Source organism: Geotrypetes seraphini, chromosome 2 (genome assembly GCF_902459505.1).
Source record: "Geotrypetes seraphini chromosome 2, aGeoSer1.1, whole genome shotgun sequence".
Taxonomy (NCBI): Eukaryota; Metazoa; Chordata; class Amphibia; order Gymnophiona; family Dermophiidae; genus Geotrypetes; species Geotrypetes seraphini.
The window spans coordinates 259966425-259989613 of NC_047085.1; the positions used below are offsets into that span (position 1 = coordinate 259966425).

Genomic DNA, 23189 nt, shown 5'->3' on the forward strand with positions numbered 1-23189 from the left:
CATCAAGGCCAAAACGTCAAATAATACATTTACAGCCAAAGGTAAGCAGATTTTCTTCTTTTATTATATGTGGAAGCTACCACATCTTTTCTCATTTTTTTCTTTGTCTCGCTTCATGTTGATTGATCAGAGCATTGCGCTGGGAGTCCTAGAAGCTCGGTATTCAAACACCCATTTCGACTGAATGACAGTGCAGTACTGGGTTCTGAAAAACATCCTGTTTTAACATTTAGAACATGGTTCTTTCTTGCTCAATAATGTGACAAGGAATCCTATATATTTTTAACAAAGCTGTAGAGTTGGTACACCAAACTTTGTACTCTGATTCCTTTATTTTTCTACTATCTGACCCCAATTCCTACTACTCTATATAGTAAATCTTACAGAATTTGATTTCCACTGCAATAGGAAAGGCATGCTGAACCATGGGGGGTCATCCTTGCATAGTTGCAAGCACTCTACACAAGATGTCAATCATAGCTTTTCAGCTCCTCCTCCCCAGTTTCTGCTGCCCCCTTCAGTTCTGCCTTCTACAGGCAAGCATGAAAGTGTCATTCTTATCTGCTCCCTTTATTTCTTTATTTTTGCAGTGTTTTTGTGGTCTTTTTCAGTTGTTTGCAGTTTTTATGTGGCTTCAGGACCAGCTGTGCCTCCTTAGAGAGGAGGTTCAGCAGACAGAAGCTGGTAAGTGCATCCTTCAGGTATCTGTTCAGCCAGCCTGCTGGATATTTATGGAGCTCGGGGTTCTGGGTTCTTAGCATTTGCTCACTTCCTTTACTTGGTCAGGAGCTTGAGCACAGGCTGTCATGCACCAATAGCATCCTTCAGGGCACTCACAGTGCAGGCTGCAATTTCACTCCCCCCTTCTCGATTTGGCAGTCTTTGTGGCCTGAGGTGGGTGTAGGTTCAGTCCAACTGAAGTCCAGCTGGCAGCCCAAAGATCTCAGCATGGTAGCTGACCAGTGGATTGAGACAGAAAAATCTCTCTGGATCCAGTTGCTCTTTCCAAGTTTCCAAGTTTATTAGGTTTTTATATACCGCCTATCAAGATTATCTAAGCGGTTTTACAATCAGGTACTCAAGTATTTTTCCCTACCTGTCCCGGTGGGCTCACAATCTATCTAGCGTACCTGAGGCTATGGAGGACTGAGTGACTTGCCCAGGGTCACAAGGAGCAGCGCAGGGTTTGAACCCACAACCCCAGGGTGCCGAGGCTGTAGCTTAAACCACTGAGCCACACACTCCTTTCATGGAGCTGAAGCAGGCAGTAGCGCCTTTTCCCCTGCACATGGTCTGAGAATACACAGGCTGTGACAACCTGTGGGGTGGGGTTCTGAAATATTGTGTTTTGTCTGCTTCTAGAGCCTTGTCCTCCCACCCCACCTCTAAAATCCTATTTATAGTGTTTTTAGGTTGACTCCGAAGCATTTTAAAGCCATTTTTTTGGTGCTAAAATGCTGCTGCGGCAGCCATCTTGAATCTCCCAATTATTATTTTTTTCCTAAGTTCTCAAAATTTCTCAAAATACCTCGTTTGCCCCAAAATTGATAGGGATGGAGTTCTCAGATCCTAATATCCCTATATCATGCCTTATTTGCACTGGATGGGCAGCTGACCCAGTGCCTGCTCATCACAGGAAAGAGGGGTGGAAGTTACTTCTGGACATGTACTTAACTGTTCCACATTATCAGCCACACTAGCAGTTAATGTTCATTAACAATGCTTGCCTTCCCCCACCCCTTACATGATGAACTTCTACATTGGTTTTTAATGCAACAGTTTTTATAACTTTTTTTTATGTTCAAATGTTTTTATTATTTCCATTATAAACAAACAAATACAAAAATCTTTCAGTAAACAACAGTGCAATCACATCCCCCCCTCCCTATCCCTCCCCACCCCAAGAGTCCAGTGCTATAGATATAACTGAGAGTCTTAGTCCAACTTAAAGATTCAATAGTCGACTACGAGCATGCGGTGTGAGATCTCACCAGAAGCATTCCCAGGTCCGACAGAATCTACGACCCGGTCCACGATCCAAGTCTCCCACCAGTCTCCGCTCCTGCGTAGCATGGATTATCATCAGTGATCTCCATTGTGCATAGGAAGGGGGATCACGGGACAGCCAGTTAGTGAGTATAGCTTTCTTCCCCATCAAGAGCACTCTAGTAACGAATGCTGGCATTCCCCTGGGCTTGGGCGTGGCTATATTGTAGTATCCAAATAATGCTCTCGGTTGCAGTAGCCAGCACCTCCCCCAGAGCGTCATAATATACTGTCCGAGATGTCTCCAAAACAGCAGAATTTTGGGGCAAGCCCAAAACATATGGCCCAAAGAAGCTTGAATATAACTTTTTTTTTAAACTTTTAAGAAAATATTACAAGCCAAAAGGACATTGCTCCAAGAAAACAAGGAATCGTATTTCTTCAAATGCAAATATAATAATGTTATCTATACACTAATCAAATAAACTAATGACATTCTGTAGTCCACAATTATTAGAAACAAGGAGTGATTAAAATAAAGGCAAATATCAAGGGAAAAAAGGAAGAATACAAAAACCAGCACTCTCAATACAACTTACAAGATGCATGATGTCAATATTAGGTGGGTAGTTCAGATGGAGTAATGACTCGAGAGTCAATATTGAACCAGCAGCAGTGAACATTTTTTAAAATGCTAACCAGGAATCCAGGCCTGAGTCTCAGCCTGCCCGCCTGACGTTGCCACCTGAATGTATCACCAACCATCTAGAACTGAATATGGCTAAGACTGAACTCCTTATCTTCCCGCCTAAACCCACTTATCCTATCCCCCCCATTCTCTATATCTATCTCTGTGGACAACACACTCTTCCTCCCTGTCTCGTCAGTTTGTAACCTTGGAGTCATCTTTGACTTCTCTTTCTTCTCCATTCAGATCCAACAAACTGCTTAAACCTGTTGCTTTTTCCTCTATATTTTCAAAATCCAATCTCTCCTTTCTGAACACTCTACCAAAACCCTTATTCACACTCTCATTACCTTTTGCCTAGATTACTGCAACTTGCTTATCTTAGGTCTTCCACTCAACCTTTTCTGTCCCCTTCAATCTGCGCAAAATTCTGCTGCATGACTTATAAGAACATAAGAATAGCCTCACTGGGTCAGACCAATGGTCCATCAAGTCTAGTAGCCCGTTCCCACAGTGGACAATCCAGGTCACCAGTACCTGGCCAAAACCCAAGGTGTAGCATTATTCCATGTTACCGATACAGGGCAAGCAATGGCTGCCCCCATGTCTTTCTATGATTTGATGGACTGAATGAACTGTGATTTGACCTGAATTGTGATTATCATTGTTAGGACATTGAATGAATTGTGATTTGATTCGGGACAACCTTCCGTTGGAATTTACATGAATTTATTGAATGAACTACAAAACTGTGATTTTGGATTTTTTAGTATTGGCATTCATACATGAATTTTTCTACAGATGAATTTTTGAATGATAAATAATTCTTTTTATATATACACATATATTTTTCATTTTGGCACTTTGCACTTTTTGATGAAGGCACTTTATGGGCAGGGCTTTGTGAGCCACTTTTTTCCGTCCCTTTATTTTTCTCTCAGAATTTTTCACTGACCGTTTATGCATATTAATTATTTATGATAATTGAAACCAAATGATGTACGGGGCAGAGTTTATTTAGGTTCAAAACCTGGTGCTGGTCACCTATGAGTTTCTGTCCGGGCCCCAAAAAAAGCCACTCGATATACATCTAGGCCCATACTGAGGTGTTTCACATTTATTAATTTATTTATTATTTTCTTCCGATCTAGTGAATGTTCTTTGAGAGTCAAATACTGGGCACTGCCAATGCTTTTTTGCTTTGTTATATGACTATTCTCTGAGGCCAGGATTCTCCAAAAACCTAGTTAAAATGCATCTCTCCCACTGCAGCAAGGGGGGTTGTGGCGGGAGAGAATCTGCATCTCTCCCGCTGCAAATGGGGATGCCGCTGTTGCAAGGGGGGTTGTTTGTGGTGGGAGAAAATGGGCATCTCTTCTACTGCAGGGGGTTGTTTGCGGCGGGAGAGAATCAGCATCTCTCCTACTGCAGGGGGGCCTGTTTGTGGCGGGAAAGAGTGGGCATCTCTCTTGCTGCAGGGGGGGATGTCGCCGCCGCTGCAGGGGAGGGGTGTTATGCAACAGGAGAGAATGGGCACTACTCCTGCTGCATCACAACACGGCTTTCTAGCAATCTCTGATACTGCCATGCCTGTACTGGCACCCCTGGACCAGTTGTTTATTTTTGTTGCCAAAAGCCGATTCTGCTTTTAGAAAATGGCATTTTTTTAAGAATCCACTGGAGGGCTCATTTCAATGTTGAAGAGCCCATTTGCATGTCATTATCGGAGACTGCTAGAAAGCTCGCTAAAGACAGAGACAATCTGTTTTGATAATCCGCCGCTAAAATGCATGAAGACTAAATTGTTGGAAAACAGTTTAGCAATGGCGTTAAACTTTTGAGAATCTGGGCTTGAATAGGGAGGTTTTAAGTAAAAGAAAGTAGGGAGCACAAGAAGAAAACCAGAGATGCTGGAATGATTAGCGTTGAAGTTCAGAACCTCAAAATATCCCTAGCTTGCATTATTACTGTGTAATGTGCTCTCTCCTATAACATTATTTTGTTTGTTTGCTATCTCCCCATTGCACAGCTGTTCTCCATAGTCGTCTTTGGCTGTATCGTGAATGAGGGCTATGTGAATAATCTAGAAGATTCAAAGGAATTCTGCATCTTCAACCGCAACCAAAATGCCTGCAACTATGGTGTCACTGTGGGCGTCCTGGCTTTCCTCAGCTCCCTTCTTTACCTGGCCTTGGACATCCACTTCCCCCAGATCAGCAGTGTAAAGGACCGCAAGAAGGCTGTACTCTCTGACATCGCTGTATCCGGTGAGGGGTGCATCAAGGGAGAATGGGGAAAATGGGTCTTTAGATCAGAATGTCAGTTTTATTAACTTCCTTTAATTGGTACCATAAAAGGGATACAGCATTCATGTCCACTGAACCCTCCTCCTGAGGCTTAGAGATGCAAGTTTAAAAGTCTCCTAAAGAGCTGGCTATTCAAGGACGCTTTCCAATAGATTTGTTATAACCTATAATAACTTCAGGAAGACGATCAAATAGAATTAAGCGGGTATCTGTCCCCCAACCTTCTGTGACCTGACCCTCCCCTGGTTTTATTTTTAACTTTTATTTTTTTTAGAATTGTATTTATGTCAGTTGCTGTCAACTGCTTCCCTCCTTACATGTATTAATGCATTAGTAGTGAATGTTATGTTTGTCGTTTTTTAAAAATTTATTCAATTTTTGAACTTATGTAAATCGCATTGGATTTGGACTATGCGAAGTAATCAAAGAAATTAAATAAACTATGCTGTATTTGATGAATTTATAGCATGGTTTGAAATCTGACACTATAAAGCAGGGGTCTTAAAGTCCCTCCTTGAGGGCCGCAATCCAGTCGGGTTTTCAGGATTTCCCCAATGAATATGCATGAGATCTATGTGCATGCACTGCTTTCAATGCATATTCATTGGGGAAATCCTGAAAACCCAACTGGATTGTGGCCCTCAAGGAGGGACTTTGAGATCCCTGCTATAAAGCAATAACTGTCCTTTCCACACAGAATGGAAAATTCCCCCTAGCTTGCAAGGGGGTACTTACTGCTTCCATTTATCTACTTGGTGCCACTCCACCCCTCTCATAATTTGGTCTGTTTTGCAAGAGCGGGGGATCCCAAATAAATCAAATTTTGAAGTGGCTAGAATGACAGTAGGTGGATAGAAGGGAGGTCTTTGACACAGATAAGCAGGATCTTTCTTACCCACAATTTCAGCTACTAATAAGCCACGTGATTATTTTTCTAGTGCAAAGTTTTGGTAGTCAGTTTAGTTCTGAGGGAATCTACCCCCCCCCCCAAAAAAAAAAACAAATAAAACAAAAAAAAAAACCCCAAACAAACAAACCCTAGTCTTTGGGTGCTAATACCATGTAACAAAATTTTATTTAATTTTTATTCCTGGGTAATAAGTATTCTTTTTAATTGCCTATGCCATAAAAGTATAGAAAATGGCTGTCATTCCCCTCAAACTTTGCTTTTGTGACCAGGACATTGATATTTTGAAATTTACCTTTTTTGCAGAAACATGCAAAACTTTTGACATCTAGGCTTAAGCAGTGGAACTTGTTGGATGAAAGTGTGCAAGTCACAGATCAGAGGAAGCCATCACCAAGCTTTTTCTACCTTCTTTACTTATCAAGATGGGCTCTTCTTCTGCCACAATGTGAGCAAGCTGAGCCAACTGGAATCGCCTGTAACCCGAAAGAGTAGTTTCTCTTCATTGACAGCTCATCAAAGAGCATTAAATCTGCGCTGCTCCATAAGGAGAACAAGTACCTGTCTCTCACTGGCTCACTCGGTGCACCTCAAAAGAGGAATACAACAACATCAAAACCTTACTAGGTGCCTTGAAGTATGATGAGGAATAATAACTTTATTCTTTTATACTGTCATAACCAAAAGTTCTAGGCGAGTTACACTAAAAAGAGCTGGACAATCAGCAAAATACAATAATACAATAAAAAATACAAATATTTGTAAAATAGAATTTCAATAATAAACTCACAAAGTAATAAACTTATCGAACAAAGTAGTCTTCATTAATTTCCGAAAACTGTAATAAGATAACATAGCATAGTTACATTTACCTAACCAAGACTGTTGCCTGCCAGCTTGAAATGCTAGGGTCCTATCTGAGAAGGTCTTATATCTACACCCATTAATTTTTGGATAAGCAAATAAGTAGAAGTTTCTAGTTTCTCTTGATGGTCTATGCAACACAAAATGAGAAAAAAGGTAAGCTGGAGACAATCCCGATATGAGCTTAAAGCAGATACAGGAAAATTTGAATAATACTCTTGCCTCCAAAGGCAGCCAATGAAGGAAACGATAATATGGACTAATATGGTCGCTCTTTTTTAAACCAAAAATCAATCAACAGCTGTATTCTGAATTATCCTTAATTTCCTTAGAATTTTTTTTGGGTGCTCCTAAATAGATGATGTTACAATAGTCTAAAATAGATAAAACTAATGCCAGCACCAATAGTCTGAATGATAAAGGATCAAAATATTTTTTATGGTTCTTAATTTCCACAATGTAAAAAAGCATTTTTGTACCACTAAGTTTGTGTGTTCTGCTGGTGTTAAATGTCGGTCTAGTGCGACTCCCAGAATTTTGACAGATTTAATAATCAGGTAGTCATGACCATTAAGATGAAGCAACGAGTTTGTTATTTTGTCATTGGGACTAGCCAAGTAAAGTTTGATCTTTTCCGTATTGAGTTTCAGTTTGAAATTAATTGTCCACTGTTGTATCTGAGTCATAATAGAAGATATCTGGTTTAAAATTTCAGTGGTAAAATTATTTAGAGGGATTAAAATAGAAATGTCATCTGCGTATATATTCAGTACTCAAGTATGCTCCACTAATACAATTTAGAGAACCCACTCTCAACGGAAGAAAAAGCCTCAGGTTTTCTTTAGGTAGGGCATAAAAACTCAAACCTCCTCCACCAATATCATCGGCTAAAAAACTTCCGGAGAGAATGTGCCAATTACCACATTCTACTCTAGCTGCAGGACTGAACTCACTATTGCTTCTAATTGTGAGGAAACTAGTGTTATTTCAATGATAGCCAACGTTTCTTCAGAGCTTAAGGCAGGGGTGCCCACACTTTTTGGGCTTGCGAGCTACTTTTAAAATGACCAAGTCAAAATGATCTACCAATAATGAAACTTTAAAAAAAACCAACCACAAAGCACACTGAAAGACAGAGAAAATATTAATTATCATTCATATTCCGGGGTTTTTTTCAAAGAGGTCATGGCAGACGACTCTATGCAATGTCACCTCAGTAACAACCATACAAAAATAGACAAATATACTCCTTCCCTTTTTAATAAACCGCGATAGCAGTTTTTAGCACAGGGAGTTGCGCTGAATGCCCCGCGCTGCTCTCAATGCTCATAGGCTCCCTGCACTAAAAAAACACTATTGTGGTTTAGTAAAAGTGAGCCATAGTGCAAAATATAGATAGCAGATATAAATTCTCAAAATGGACACATTTTGATCACTAAATTGAAAATAAAATCATTTTTCCTACCTTTGTTGTTTGGTGATTTCATGAGTCTCTGGTTGCACTTTCTTCTTCTGACTGTGCATCCAATCTTTCTTCCCTTCTTTCAGCCTCCTGTATGTTTCTTCTCCTCCAGACCTCATTGTCTCCCCCAACTTCTTTCTGTTTCCTTGCCTCCCTACCTGCCCCCTTTCTTTCCTTCTCCCTACCCTCCCCCCAAGCCACTCAGTTTGCCGCCATCAGGGAACAGCCCCCCAGCCACCGCCACTCCAAGCTCTCCCTGCAAAAGCATTGTGCTGACCAGCATTCTGCTCCCCGACGCCAATTATGACGTAGGAGAGGAAGTTCAGGGCCAACCAGGCATTTCTCCCCATTCCATCCAGCCTGAGCCCCATCTCTCCTTGATCCAGCATTTCCCTTCTGTGTTTGTCAGAATTACCATTCCACCTATTTTCCAGCATCACCTTCTTTGTGTCCATCTCACCTATATCCCTATCTCACCACTTTTTCAGAATCTTCATTTGTCTCTGTCCTTGTCTTTACCCCATGTTCACCATTTGCCCTTTCAATGTCTTTATTTCCTCCCCCCCCTTTTTAAGCATTACTTCTATGTCTCTATTTCATCTCCTCTTCATGTCCCCTCTGTATCTCTATCCTTATTCAGTAGGTCCTGCTTACCCTTTCTCTTCTTTGTGTCACTATCTCCATTTTCAGCTTTCCGCCCTTTTCTTGTAGGCAGAATTTTTCCACCCTCCCTCCACTCCGGCCCAGCCCGGTATGAAATATTTCCTTTTGTTTCCCTCCCCTCTCTCTTTCTCTCTCTCGTTCTCCTCCCTCACCCATGAGTCCTGCATCTGGCCCTCTCCTTTCCACCTGCATCCAGCCACACACCTTGCCCTGCGGCCCTCTTCAGCAACTTGTCAGCAACGGTGATCAAGACAGGCTGCCGACATCGAGGCCTTCCCTCTGCGAGTCCCGCTTTTGTAGAAAAAGGAAGTTGAAACAAGCGGAACTTGCAGAGGGTAGGCCCCGACGTCAGAAGCTTGTGTCGATCGCTGCTGCTGAGTTGCCGAAGAGAGCCGCGGAGCAGGGGGTGTGGCCGGATGCAAGTAGAAGGGAGAGGGCCAGATAGGAAGGCTGTAGAAGCTCCGGAGCATGACACCGACCCCAGCCAGGATGATTTCTTTTTCAGGCTGTTGCCGCTGCCACCGCCCCCCCCCCCCCCCAATGACAAAATACAGACTAAACTGGATGCCCGGCGTCGTCGTCTTTGACGTCGGGGAGAGGAAGGCTGATCGGCCGGTAGATCGGGACGGCAACACGAGTCTATCATGGGATGGGCTCCGCGATCGACTCACGTTACCTTCCCAATCTACCGGTCGATCGCGATCGACGTATTGGGCACCTCTGGCTTAAGGTATTCCACATTTCTCCACCACCACTTGAGCTGCTTGTTCTACTTCAGCTCAAGTTGGACTGGACGGCTCCTCGCATGTCCAGCCAGCAGGCCCGCCTCCGTCCAAATGAGGTGGGCCCGCCCCTCCCCTGCCTAACCCACAGGATCCTAGGGCCTGATTGGCCCAAGTGCCTAAGGCCCCTTCTATAGCAGGAGGGCTGTTGGGGGATCCGGCAGGAGGGGTTGGGTGCCCTCCTGCCACGATCTTCGGGAGGGCCGTTGGGGGATCCGGCAGGAGGGGTTGGGTACCCTCCTGCCGTGATCGTTGGGGGGGGGGGGTTGTTTCTGTCAGCAGGAAGGGTTGAGCACCTTCCTGCCGGTGATCGTGGGGGGGGCGGGTTCTGTCATTAGGAGGGGTTGGGCACCCTCCTGCTGCGATCGCTGGGGGGAGGGGAGACTTGCGGCCGTAGCCGCGGCCACTATACTAATCACGGCAGGGAGATCCTTGCCGCAATTAGGTACAGCGGCCGCGTCTACTTACCATGTAGGCCAGCATTTTGCTAGCCTACATTGTAAGCGTCTCCCGTTCTGCTAGGGACACGCGTAGGGCCGCCTAGGTTCACTTAAGGTTACCGCCTAGCCTTAGGCGGGCTTGTGGGCCTCTCTATACTCCCTAGAGGCGCCTTCAATATATGGGGAGCTTTTTTTTTTTTTTTTAAGAAAAAGTGCCTCCCGATTGGCTGATTAGACAGCTGTGGGATGCCTACAGCTGCCTACAATCGGAAGCACTTTACAGAATTAGGGCCTAATATTGTGCAAGCTTTCTTTATACCTTTCCAGTGTTTGGCTTTTCACTGTTGCTTATTACTGAAACCTTCTACTTGACCTTTTCCCTCGTATAGTGTGCCTTCCTCACCTGCCAGTCCTCTTGTAACTGCCACAATCCGTTGTTTATGACCAAAACAATTTACTGCTGCCTTTTTCTTTTGCTTTGCTGAACTTTTAGCCGTTTGGTCGTTTCTCTGGTTTGTTGGCTTTTGCTTCTTGACCAATCAGTGGCAGCGCTCAAAGCTCGAGGACAATCCACTCAATGAAGGCGTTGATGCAGCTCGAGCAGCCATCACCTTTTCCTTCTTCTCCATTTTCACATGGGTAAGTGACCTCTCCTGGCTTATTTTTTCATGTATATTTTATTTCCAGGGCAGTGATTTCCAGCTGCAGGTTTGGACACATGGGATCACAGAAACTGGGCCAACCCCTCCCTTTGGACTTTCACTGTGACCTATTCCCAATAGTTAAAACAACAAAATCCAAATAGCACCAAAAAGTTCCACAAAGGAAATGAAGCAGGAAAACAACAAAAAGATTGTGGAACAGAAGATTGGATGTACCAGTTTTTAGCTTAATAAGCATCCAAATAACTTAAAAATAACACTCTTAAAAACAATCCACAAAGAGTGCACACAGTCACAAGTGACCCACAGGATAGAAACAAAATAATGTATACAATAAAAATGACCCAACACGGGCCATGTTTTGGCAAAATAAAAATGCCTTTCTCAGGGGTCTTATAGGGTCCTTGGCTGTCTTAAATATAAAAACATAAAAGTTGCAAAAAAAATCCAAGTAGTTAAGAGACTACAAACAAGCAGGATAGCTCACAAGACTTTGAAGTCTAAACCCACCGCTGGCAGCGGGAGGGATGCTTATTCTCTTCCACCACGTCGCACAACCCCCCAACACTACTACCCCCTCCCGCTGTCACCCAACCCCCCTTGACAACTCCTGCCGCGTTGCACTATTCCTGCCCCCCCCCTGATGTGGGTGGCATGCCCACTCCCTCCTGCTGTTGCCCCTCCCTACCTTACTGACGAAGTCCAGCCGGAGGGTTGCTTTCCTTCACCGACTGGCAGGTTCACCTCTTACAAAATGGCAGGTCTGCCCTTTCCTGGTGTATTCTGGGATGTGCTGGGGAGGGGCCTAAGGCTCTGATTGGCACAGGTGCTTAAGCCATGGCAAAACACTATCGGATGAATACTGAATTTAACATAGCTGTTTGTTCTACCGAAAGTGGATTCCCTGGTGGCACAGGTTACCAAGCGTACCTCCCTTCCCAGAGGATGACCAAGACTGTAGGCTGGTCTTTGTTCATAAGAGAATCATCGAAGCCGCAGCCTCTGCTTTAAAAGCAGTTGCAGTGGTGTCTTTTGTTGCCAGGCTTGACGCTCCAATTTGCGCCATGATCCACAGGCAATAGCTGGGAGGAATCATCAGTTTCTAATGTCTGGACTAGATTATTTAGCTGTTGCTCTGTATGATCTGTCAAGAGTCATGAGCAAAATTTATGCTTTTCTCATTTCTGTTCACAGGATGCTATGGATCATACAGTGGGTGGGAGATTCCTCTTCCAAGGTGACCTTGAGTAAATTACCCTTTAAAAGTCACTCTTTGGGAAAGGTCTGGATGATCTTATGACCAGTATGCTTGATCGCAAGCCGAAGTCTTTACTGAACAGCAGATCTCAAACTCCTATAGGGCAAATCGCAATAATCTTCAGACCTTCAGGCAATATCGCCAGTTCTCAGTAGGACCTTCGGGCCAGAGATCATTTCAAAGCTTCAAGCAAAGATTAAAAAGGGCCAAGCGCCCCCAATCTTCAGGATCCCATTCCACAACATCGCCCAAGAAGCAGTTATGCCATACTGTCAGATGAGCCTCTGCCCATCTGAGAGAGGTTATTGGCCTATTAGGGAGTGTGGATGAAGATCACTTCAGATTGTTAGGTGCTGGACATTATATAGGAGGGGTACAAGCTTGTGCCACAAGGATCTGTACTGGGACTGGTGCTATTTAACTTTTTTATAAATGATCTGGAAATTGGAACGATGAGTGAGGTGATTAAATTTGCAGATGACATTAAACTGTTCAAAGTTGTTAAAACGCATACGGATTGTAAAAAATTGCAGGCAGACCTTAGGAAATTGGAAGACTGGGCATCCATGTGGCAGATGAAATTTAATGTAGACAAATGCAAAGTGATGCACATTGGGAAGAATAACCCAAATCACAGTTACTGGATGCTAGGGTCCACCTTGGGGGTTAGTGGCCAAGAAAAGGATCTGGGTATCATCATAGTGATAGCCAACCAAATGTGCAGAAGATGCTAGGAATTATTTTAAAAAAGGGATGGTTAACAAGACTAAGAATGTTATAATGCCTCTGTATCCACTCCATGGGGCCACCTTACCTGAAGTATTGTGTTCAGTTCCGATCTCCTTATTTCAAAGATACAGCGGCACTGGAAAAGTAGATCGACAAAGATGATAAAGGGGATGGAACTCCTCTTGCATGAGGAAAGACTAAAATGGTTAGGGCTCTTCAGCTTGGAAAAGAGATGGCCGAGGGGAGATATGATTGAAGTAGAGTAGAATGGGTACAAGTGGATCAATTTTTCACTCCGTCATAAATTGCAAAGACTAGGGGACACTTGATGAAGTTACAGGGAAATACTTTTTAAACCAACCTGACAGTTGTCAGGATCAAGTGTCTTGGGCTTGGAGATGGACAGTGGAGGCAGCATGGCAATCAATTGTTTGGAAACAAGAGCCATTTGCCTAGCACACTCCAGCATCTGCCTCAGCACAAGGCAGTCCAGCTGTCTGACAGTGCCACAGCAGTGATACAAAATAATATGCAAGTGCACAATATATCACATAGGCGGCATTCAAGAGGAACTTCAAAACTACTAAACTCTTATAAAGTGATAGTGAATCCTCAGTGTGGGTTAAAGAGCTTGCAACAACAACATTGAGGAGCAAGTACGGGAGCTCGAGAGATTCATCGAGGAGGCCTACAGGAGTGTGGAGAATCAGGATCATCAACAGTGCAGACAGGAACCAACAGACGAAAGACAGGAGCCGCCAGACACCAGGGGAGGAGGACCTTATGAAAGCATCGAGCAGACAGAGGAGACAAGGATTCACCAGAACCCTGAGGGAGAAGCATCGAGTCTCACCAAGGATACAGACTTGAGACCAAAGAGGAAGCTGAGGAAGGGGAAATCTGCCATTGTGGTGGGAGACTCAATCCTGAGAGAAGAGGACAGTCACATAGCAGGAGGGAGAGAGGACCGGCTGGTGACATGTCTCCCAGGGGCAAGGACGAAGGACATCATCGACAGAATCGAGAGGATCATGGAAGGAGCTGAAACAGAAGAGACAGCGGTGATAATCCACGTTGGAACAAACGACGTCAACAGCAGAAATTACAGCAGGACTACGCTGACTGAACACTTCAGGATCCTAGGGAAGAAACTGAAGCTGAGGACAAAGAGGATAGCATTCTCAGAGATCCTGCCAGTACCGAGGGCAGATGTGAAGAGGCAGACTGAGCTACAAGCAATGAACGCATGGCTGAGGAGATGGTGTGAAGAGGAAGGCTTCCACTTTGTGAAGAACTGGACGACTTTTTGGGGGAAGAACAAGCTCTACAGGAGGACAGACTACACCTGAGCACGGCGGGAACAAGACTGCTGGCGAACAACATCAAGAAAGAAATAGAGATGGTTTTAAACTGAGAAGAAGGGGAAAGCCGAACATCGACCAGACGTCAACATTTCGGAAAACAGTATCAAATGAAGATGCTGAGTGGGAACAATGCTGGGAAGAATCGAATGGCACACCACAGGGATCCAAAGGTCGAGCAGAACCAGAGAACAAAAAGAAGAGCATACAGCAGGAGTTAGGAGAACAGGTGAATTTGAGGAAACAGGCTGAGGACGAGAAAGAGAAGACATTGGGAGAGGAAGAACAAAATGGAATTCAGGGGCCGGAAGCCCGCAAGGTGGACGGCAAGAGGGAAAATTCACAAGGCAAAACGAGAAAGGGAAAAAACCAGGACTTAAACTGTTTATATGCTAATGCAAGGAGTCTAAGGGCCAAAATGGGAGAACTGGAAGTCACAGCTAAAAATGAGGACCTGGACATTATAGGAATTACAGAAACATGGTAGACTGAGGACAACAAATGGTACGTAGTATTGCCCGGGTACAATCTCTATAGGAGAGACAGGACCCACAAGAAGGGCAGAGGAATAGCACTATATATAAAGGACACTAGTCACTCGACCAGATTGGATACGGCAGCAAGGGTGGAAGAACTGGAATCATTATGGGTTAAATTACCAGGAAGAAATGGAGCTGACATAAAATTGGGACTGTACTATCACCCGCCTGGACAAACGGAAGCAAACGACAAAGAACTGGAAGCAGAATTGAGAAGAGAATGCAAAAATCGGAAGTGTACCGGTGATGGGGGATTTCAACTACCCCGGGATAGACTGGAGCATTGGGAACTCAAGCTGTGCGAGGGAAACAGAATTCCTGGAGGCTGTGGGAGACTGCTTCATGGAACAGCTTGTTAAAGAATCAACGCGAGGTAATGCTACTCTCGACCTAATCCTAAACGGACTAGGATTAGGAAAGGAAGTGGCAGTTGTAGGACCACTAGGAAATAGTGATCACAACATGATCCGGTACAAATTAGAGGTAGGAGCATCCAAAGTGAAAAGAACTGCAGCGACGACACTCAACTTCAGGAAAGGGAACTATGATGCTATGAGAGCAGTGGTGAAAAAGAAACTCAAAAAACGCTCAAAACGGATGGAAACCGTAGAAAAAGCATGGTCCATATTCAGTGACACGGTGCTGGAAGCACAAAACCTGTACATTCCCAGGTTTAGGAAAGGGTGCAAAAAAAATTGAACAAAAGACCCAGTATGGCTAACGACAGAAGTAAAGAGGGCAATAGGAGATAAAAGAAATTAGTTCCGAAAATGGAAAAAGGACCAAACCGAGGAAAACCGGAAAGAACACAAAAATTACCAGAAAGAATGTCACCGAGTGGTTAGGAATGCAAAGAGAGAATACGAGGAGAAGCTGGCTGAGAAATCCAGAGACTTCAAATCGTTCTTCAGAAACGTCAAGGGGAAGCAACCGGCGAGGGAGGAAGTAGGACCGTTGGATGATGGAGACAGAAAGGGGGTGGTAAAGGAGGGAAAAGAGGTAGCCGACAGGTTAAACAAGTTCTTCTTGTCAGTCTTTACGAGCGAGGACACATCGAATGTATCAGAACCCGAAGAGATCATAAGAGGAGATCAAGAAGAAAACTGGTGCATATAGAGATAAGCCATGAGGAGGTCCTCGAACAGATAGACAGACTAAAAAGCGACAAATCACCGGGCCCGGATGGAATCCACCCAAGGGTTCTAAAAGAGCTAAGGAACGAAATAGCGGAAACTCTCCGACAAATTTGCAACTTGTCCTTGAAAACTGGGGAGATCCCGGAGGTCTGGAAAATAGCAAATATCACACCTATCTTTAAAAAGGGATCGAGGGGTGACCCGGGAAACTACAGGCCAGTAAGCCTGACTTCAGTCCCAGGCAAGATGATGGAGGCACTAATAAAGGACACCATCTGTGAACACATAGAAAAAAATGGACAACTAAAAGCGAGCCAGCATGGCTTCTGCAAGGGAAGATCGTGCCAAACAAACCTACTGCACTTCTTTGAAGGGATAAACAGCCAGATGGACAAAGGAGAACCCATAGACATCATCTATCTAGACTTCCAAAAGGCCTTTGACACGGTGCCCCATGAGCGGCTTCTTAGGAAGCTGTGGAGCCACGGGGTGGAAGGGGACGTACACAGATGGATTAAACACTGGTAGGCAGACAGAAAGCAACGGGTTGGAGTGAAGGGCCACTACTCTGACTGGCGGAAGGTCACGAGCGGTGTTCCCCAGGGGTCGGTGCTCGGACCGCTGCTGTTCAATGTATTCATAAACGACCTAGAAGCGGGGACGAAGTGTGAAGTTATAAAATTTGCGGATGACACCAAACTCTGCAGCAGGGTTAGAACCACGGAAGAATGTGAAGACCTATAAAGGGACCTAAACAAACTGGAAGAGTGGGCAAGCAAATGGCAAATGCGCTTTAATATAGAGAAATGCAAGGTCATGCATTTAGGGGGAAAAAACCCGATGTTCAGCTACAAAATGGGGGGGGGGGTCAGTGCTAGGGGATAGTAATCTTGAAAAAGACTTGGGTGTGCTGGTAGATACTACAATGAAACCAACGGCACAATGTGCAGCAGCCTTCAAGAAAGCAAACAGAATGTTGGGTATTATTAAGAAGGGCATTACAACCAGGAAGAAGGAAGTCATCATGCCGCTGTATCGTGCGATGGTTCGTCCGCATCTGGAGTACTGTGTCCAGTATTGGTCACCGTACCTCAAGAAGGACATGGCGATACTTGAAAGGGTCCAGAGAAGAGCGACGAAAATGATAACAGGTATGGAAAACCTTTCATACGCAGACAGGTGGGAAGGCTGGGGCTCTTCTCCCTTGAAAAGAGGAGACTCAGAGGAGACATGATAGAGACTTTCAAGATCATGAAGGGCATAGAGAGGGTGGAAAGGGACAGATTCTTCAGATTATTGGGAACCACAAGCACAAGGGGGCACTCAGAGAAGCTGAAAGGGGACAATTTTAGAACCAATGCTAGGAAGTTCTTTTTTACACACCTGGAATGCGCTTCCGGAGGTCGTGATAGGACAGAGTACACTACGGGGGTTCAAGGAAGGATTGGATAAATTCCTGAACGATAGGGGGATTGAAGGATACAGATAGAGGTAGAGATAGGTTTTAGACAGAGTATGGATAGAAGGATAAAAGGGATTAGAGAAGGATCACATTACAGGTCATGGGCCTGATGGGCCGCCGCGGGTGCGGACTGCTGGGCACGATGGACCTCGGGTCTGACCCAGCGGAGGCAACTTAAAAAAAAAAACCAAAAAAAAAACCAAGGATTCCCCGGAAGGAGGAACACGGTGTCAATGCTCAACTTGGCTCTGGTTCTTTCAACCAGCAAGAGAATAAACTCCCAGTTTTAGCTGCACACCATCATATGTGTGCTCAACACAAATCTAGTTAATATTAGTGACAAGTAATGTGTGATATATTCTAATAAAATTTATTTCAGTCCACGAATACAGCCCTGTGATAATAGCCCAAATTCACAGTCAAGCATGAATGAGAATACACTTAACTTTTGTCCAGCATTACCACATTCATCAAATGTAGCAGCAACTTGCGGTTCTATCTTCCGTTTTTAAACACCAAAGTAATTGGTTTGACCAGATTTGGTTTCAGGGCAAAGCACCCCTTCTTCAGGAACCCTACAAGGCAACTTTTCATGTTTAAATAAAAAAAATTGCAGAAACACTGAGGTACACTTTGCTACTTGACATAGGCCATAAAGGGGAGTGATCAAGCGGTGCGTCAAGGGCATTTAAGCTAATGTAGTGGCCTATATCATCCACCAAGGAGGCACCAGTCATCAACTGATGCAGGAAATGGCTGAACTCATGCACTGGGTGGAGTGAAATCTTCAGCTGCTCTTGGAGATTCATGTAGGGAAAAACAGTGACGAGGAGGTAAACTATCTCAACAGGAACACTCTGGACCCAGGAGAGTGAGTTCTGTCAGACAATGCCTGTCAGAGAAGAGTGGCTCAGTAGGGATGTCCAGTGATGGATCTCATGGCCATGGCTGGCAACGCAAATGTCTGAAAGTTCTTTAGCCACAGAAAGCACAAGTTGTCTGCAGGAATAGATGCTTTGGTCCAAATTTAGTCCAGTGTAGGGCTGCTTTACATGTTCCCTGATGACTGTTGAAAGGGTGCACCCTTGAGGGGATTGAGGCTTACCAGGGAGTAGTGGTCCTAGTAGTGCTGTATTGGCCAAGAAGGCTGTAGTACAGGGATCTTACCAGACTGAAAATAGAGGATCCTTTACTGTTGCTGGTGTTGAAGGGACTTGACAGGATCCCATTCAGATTCAAAAAGTAGATCGGTTTTGTTTTATGGTGTTGCTCTTAAGGAGGCAAGGTTGCTAAAAAGAGGTTATTTGATCAGAGTCATCAAGACCATATTGAGTTCAAGGAAGAGGTCCAGGTCCTTGACTTATGTCTGAGTCTCTGGAGGATTTTTGAAGACTTGCATGAGGATCACTTAACTTACAGCATCGTAGGTAAGGTCCTGCACTTTCTCCCTGAGAATACAGTTAGTGGCAAGGCTGTATTCTGTCTCATCATCCAGACATTTTTTAGCTTCTCAAGCGAGTCAGGCAAATTTGGTCACCATTTAGGATTGTTCCTCCCAGAGATTTGAACCTAGTCTTGTCAGCCTTGGTTTAGGCACTCTTTGAGATTCTTTCAGGTGATAATAAAGGATCTTACTCTAAAGGTAGTATTTTTGGTGGCTATCACCTTGGCTAGGCAGATTCAGAGTTGCAGGCTCTATCTTGTTGAGAACTGGGTCTTCTTATGTCTTGAGAGAAGGTAGTCTTGCCCTGTGCCATCCTTCCTGCCCAAAGTAGTTTTCTCCATTTCATATCAGTCAGTCAGTTGCGCGTCTGGGGTTTTTTTTAATGTACACAGGGCATTGCATTTTTACTTGCAGAGGCCAGAAGAAGTATGAAGCTGTCTCAAAGGCCAAGTGGTCAGGTGGATCAAGCTTTGACTTATCTGGTGAAACGAAGGCCATTGCTGTTGGGAGTTAAAGGTCCATTTGATCAGAACCCAGTTTCATTGTGGTCGGAACATTGCTCGATTCCTTCATAGGGTATTTGCAGAGTGGCAACTTGATTGACATTACACTCCTTTGTGAAGCATTACAGATTAGATATACAGACAGAATTTAGCATTTGGAGCCAAACTGTTGGCAACTGGGTTGTTAGTGTCCCACCCTCATTGAGAACTGCTTTGTCAATTCCCACTCATAGGGACTGTACTGGAGAGAAAATAAGGAAGGAGAAATTAGATATTACTTGCTAATTTTCTTGATCCTTTCTAGACCAATCCTGAACCCGCCCTGCTTTCAGATGATTTATGTTGAAATGCAAAGAGAGTTCTGATCTCTGAGGTTTCTTGCTAACAGAAGGTCAACTAATTCCAAGAAACTCATTTCTTCTATGAGTTGTTGTTTTTTTTTAAATATGTATGTTCTTAGTTGTTTTTTCCTCTGAGTTTTGGGTATTTGCAATGGTGTACCTAGCATATGTGACACCCAGGGCCCATCATTTTTTTTGACACCCCTCTCCATCTGTATGAAAAAGTCTGTATGATTTTTAGTAACAACAGTGTACCTAGGAAAAGGCAGCATCTTACATACTGCAGTGAGCAGTACATCAGTACATCCATTGTAAAACTAAACAAGCCAGACTAGTACAGATCAATCCTACACAGTCTATCCTAACATGTCTTTACAAACACACAGAACACAGAAAACACCTTCGCCTAGTATGTAATCACAAACTAACCCCTCCCCCTTTTACAAAACTGTAGTGGTTTTTAGATGCCAACGCTAAAAAACACACTACAGTTTGTAAATGGGGAGATAGAATAAAAATACGTAGACAAAGGTTAAACTGAAGCACAAAGAAGCTGGACTCTGCATACAATGCAACACCACAGAAACAGCGCTGCATCCTCCCCTTAAGCAAAAAAAATTAATAAATATAATTTTTTTTTTTTACCTTGTCTTCTCTGGTTTCTGCTTTCCTCATCTTCTTGTCACTCTCTTCCTTTCATCCACTGTTTACCCTCTCTCTGCCCCTTCTATATGGCATCTTCTCTCCTTCTATTCCCCTTCCAGAAACTTTATGCCTCCCCCTTCACCCCCTTTGGTCTGGCATCCATCTTCTTCCCTTCCCTCCTCCAATGGTCTGGCATCTCTCGCCTCTCCTTCCCTCTCCACACCCCATGGTCTGGCATTTCACTCTCTCCTCTCCCTTTCCCCCCACTTCCATCAGCATCTGCCCCTTTCTTTCACTTTCAATTCCATGCAGTATCCTTCCCCCTTATGTATTTCCCTTTTCCCTGCACACCAATTCCATCAGCATCTGCCCCCTTTCTCTCCCTCCACCACACTTCATACCATCCTGACCCCCTTTCTTACCCTCCCCACCCTGACCCCCTTTCTTTCCCTTCACCACCCTTCCATACCACCCTGACCCCCTTTTTCTCTTTCCACCACCTTGCTTGCTCCTTCCTCTCTCCGTCCAAATCAGCAAGGTCCCACGATGACTACTTTTGCTGCCTCTGCTCTGAAGAGGTAAGTGACGTTGGAGGAGGGTGGGCTGGCAGACGCAGGGAGTTGCGGTAAGGTCCCACGATGACTGCAGTTGCCGGTCCACCCCCCCTCCAATGTCACTTACCTCTTCCAGAGCAGAGGCAGTAGACACAGTAATCGCGGGACCTTCCTGCACTTCAGCACGGCTGCTGACTCTGCTCTGGAATAAGTACAGCAACCGCACTGAGGTGCCGTTTAGAGCAGCGCGGGAGGTTCTGGACCCGGCCGGCTGTTAACCCCCTTGGAGCATGCACCCGGGGCGGAGCTCCCCCCCCCCCCCCCTTGGTACACCACTGGGGATTTGTTTAAGTTCTACCATCTTGCTTGATCAGGACTACACAGGACCCTTAAAGGGGTGAGATAATACATCCAGTAGTTCTTGGTCTTCATGTGAAGACTGATCTGGAGAGACTCAAGAAAAGAAAATTAGTCTAGAAAATGGGAAATTCGATTTTACCTGCTATCTTGCCTTGAGCTTGTATAGGTTTGTGTGACTCACAAATGGAAGATTAGATTAGATAGCCCACTGTATACAATGCAAGTATGTTCATTAATGTAAGGATTATAACCATGATAGTCCATCTGCAGACCTGCCAGTGAGAGGTGCTGTTTCATGATCACATTTTCAGATAGCAAGGGACAGACAAGCTCTGTCCCTTGCGATTGAAAACACAATATTGAAGCACTATTCCCCACTGGCAGCAATGCAGTTGGAGGACTCCTTCTCAGCTTGGAGGGAACAATGCCACCCAGCCACATCTCCTTAAAAAGTTTATTTCAGGACCGGCCCAATTGTTCACTTGCAGGGCTGTGCCCAATGTCTTTGTTTATTCCTGGGTCAAGTATTCTGTTTCCTAGACCAGCTGAAGCTACTCCAAATGCAGAACTCGCAGCCCTTATGAAGAGAGAGTTACAGGCTTTTTAAAACAGAATCTTGAGGATTGATTTAAATTGTTTGGCTGCAGTGTTCCAGAAAAATCCCTGTGGTACATAATTCATGGCCAAGATGTCTCAGTACAGTACAGTGACTGGGCTAAAAGTGAGTTAGGAGATGATATAAAACAGGGGAAAAAATCCCCAGGTGGCTGAAATGAAGGATCATGGCACCAGATCCCAACCTTGGCTTTGATTGAGCGTGAATAAACCAGTGGCCAAAGACATTTTCTTTATATTTTTTTAAATTAGTGACGAAACTGTATCCCTAACTTTTCTGACAAAGACCCACTGATGTGTACTTAGGACATCATTCTGTCAGCCTGAGAATCCTTTGTACTACACATTTGCTCCTTTATGGGGTCGTAAATTAAATATTTACATTGGGTAGCACCTGAACAGTGATAAATTTAGCTTTGGGTCTTGGTTAGCATGCAAACTAAGGGCTAGATTCACTAACCTGACTCTACGTGCCCGATCCGTGGCCGATCCGTGCAGGCCCGACCAATTCACAAAAAATAAAAAAAATTAAAATGACGGCAATCAGAGGAACGCCTCCCTCCGACCGCACAGATCGCTAGTGTGCAATCCTGATGCATGCACAGACCATCTGCTTTCCATTTAGATGGTCTGCGTATGCGTTTGGTGTCCATTTTCGCTCCAGCTCAATCAAATCTTGGAGGCGCTAGTTTACTTTCGTTGATCTGTTGGTTCCTGACAGGCTTTTGCCACAAGGAAACATCACCGTCCTCCGTCGTTCACCTTAAAGAGGAACAGAGCTTCGATGCGTTTCCTGCTAAAAGCCCTTTTATGCACAATAATCACTATGCAAAGCATCCTAACGAATTACTGTGGTGGCCTCAACTCTCCTGCTCTCCCAGGGAAGGGTGATCTCCGGCGGCAGCAGCCTCTTCCCCTTACCTTACATTATAGCAGGGGACTTTTAAAAGCAGGCAATTATTGACTCTCCTGCTCTCTGCTGCCCTTCCTCGCAGGGCAGCCCAGCTTTAAAACTGCGGGGAAGGGCGGCAGAGAGCAGGAGAGTCAGGGCGGCAAGAGCAGTGCTCGGCTGGAAGGGGCAGAGAGCAGAGCGGCAGTGATGGGCTGCAGGGCTGGGATTTCAGGCCGAGGACAGTCGGAAAGGACGTTTGCGACTGGTCCCCAGCAGTTGCTTCTCGTACTGATTGGCCAGCCCAGTCGGTTTCCAAGATTTCTTTAGTGAATCGCGTCCCTGCCTATTTTGCATGGCGTTCCCCTCATTTGCATGCATGGATCGGAATCGGATCGGGTCGGAGTAAAATCAGATCGCAAAGGGGTCGCAAACTGATCCGTACACGATCGGTTTGCTTAGTGAATCTAGCCCTAAGCTTCCAAATTAATCAGTTTCATGAAATATACCCTTTGCTATTCTTGGTTTCGAACTTACATTCTAATCTAAAGTATTGTGATATTTGTAGTCTTTTATTTTACCCATTAAAATCA

At 44.6% G+C, this 23189-nt stretch overlaps 1 protein-coding gene across 3 annotated transcripts in view; it reads left to right on the top strand.

Annotated features, from left to right (window-relative positions):
• SYNGR1 (synaptogyrin 1) overlaps window positions 1-23189 on the top strand; it is a 157701-nt gene that overhangs the window by 130881 nt on the left and 3631 nt on the right. For all 3 annotated transcript variants that reach the window (XM_033929489.1, XM_033929488.1, XM_033929490.1), the window contains exons 2-3: window positions 4704-4941; window positions 10592-10737. In XM_033929489.1, the coding sequence (XP_033785380.1) occupies window positions 4704-4941; window positions 10592-10737 (384 nt within the window). The remainder of the gene's footprint in view (window positions 1-4703; window positions 4942-10591; window positions 10738-23189) is intronic.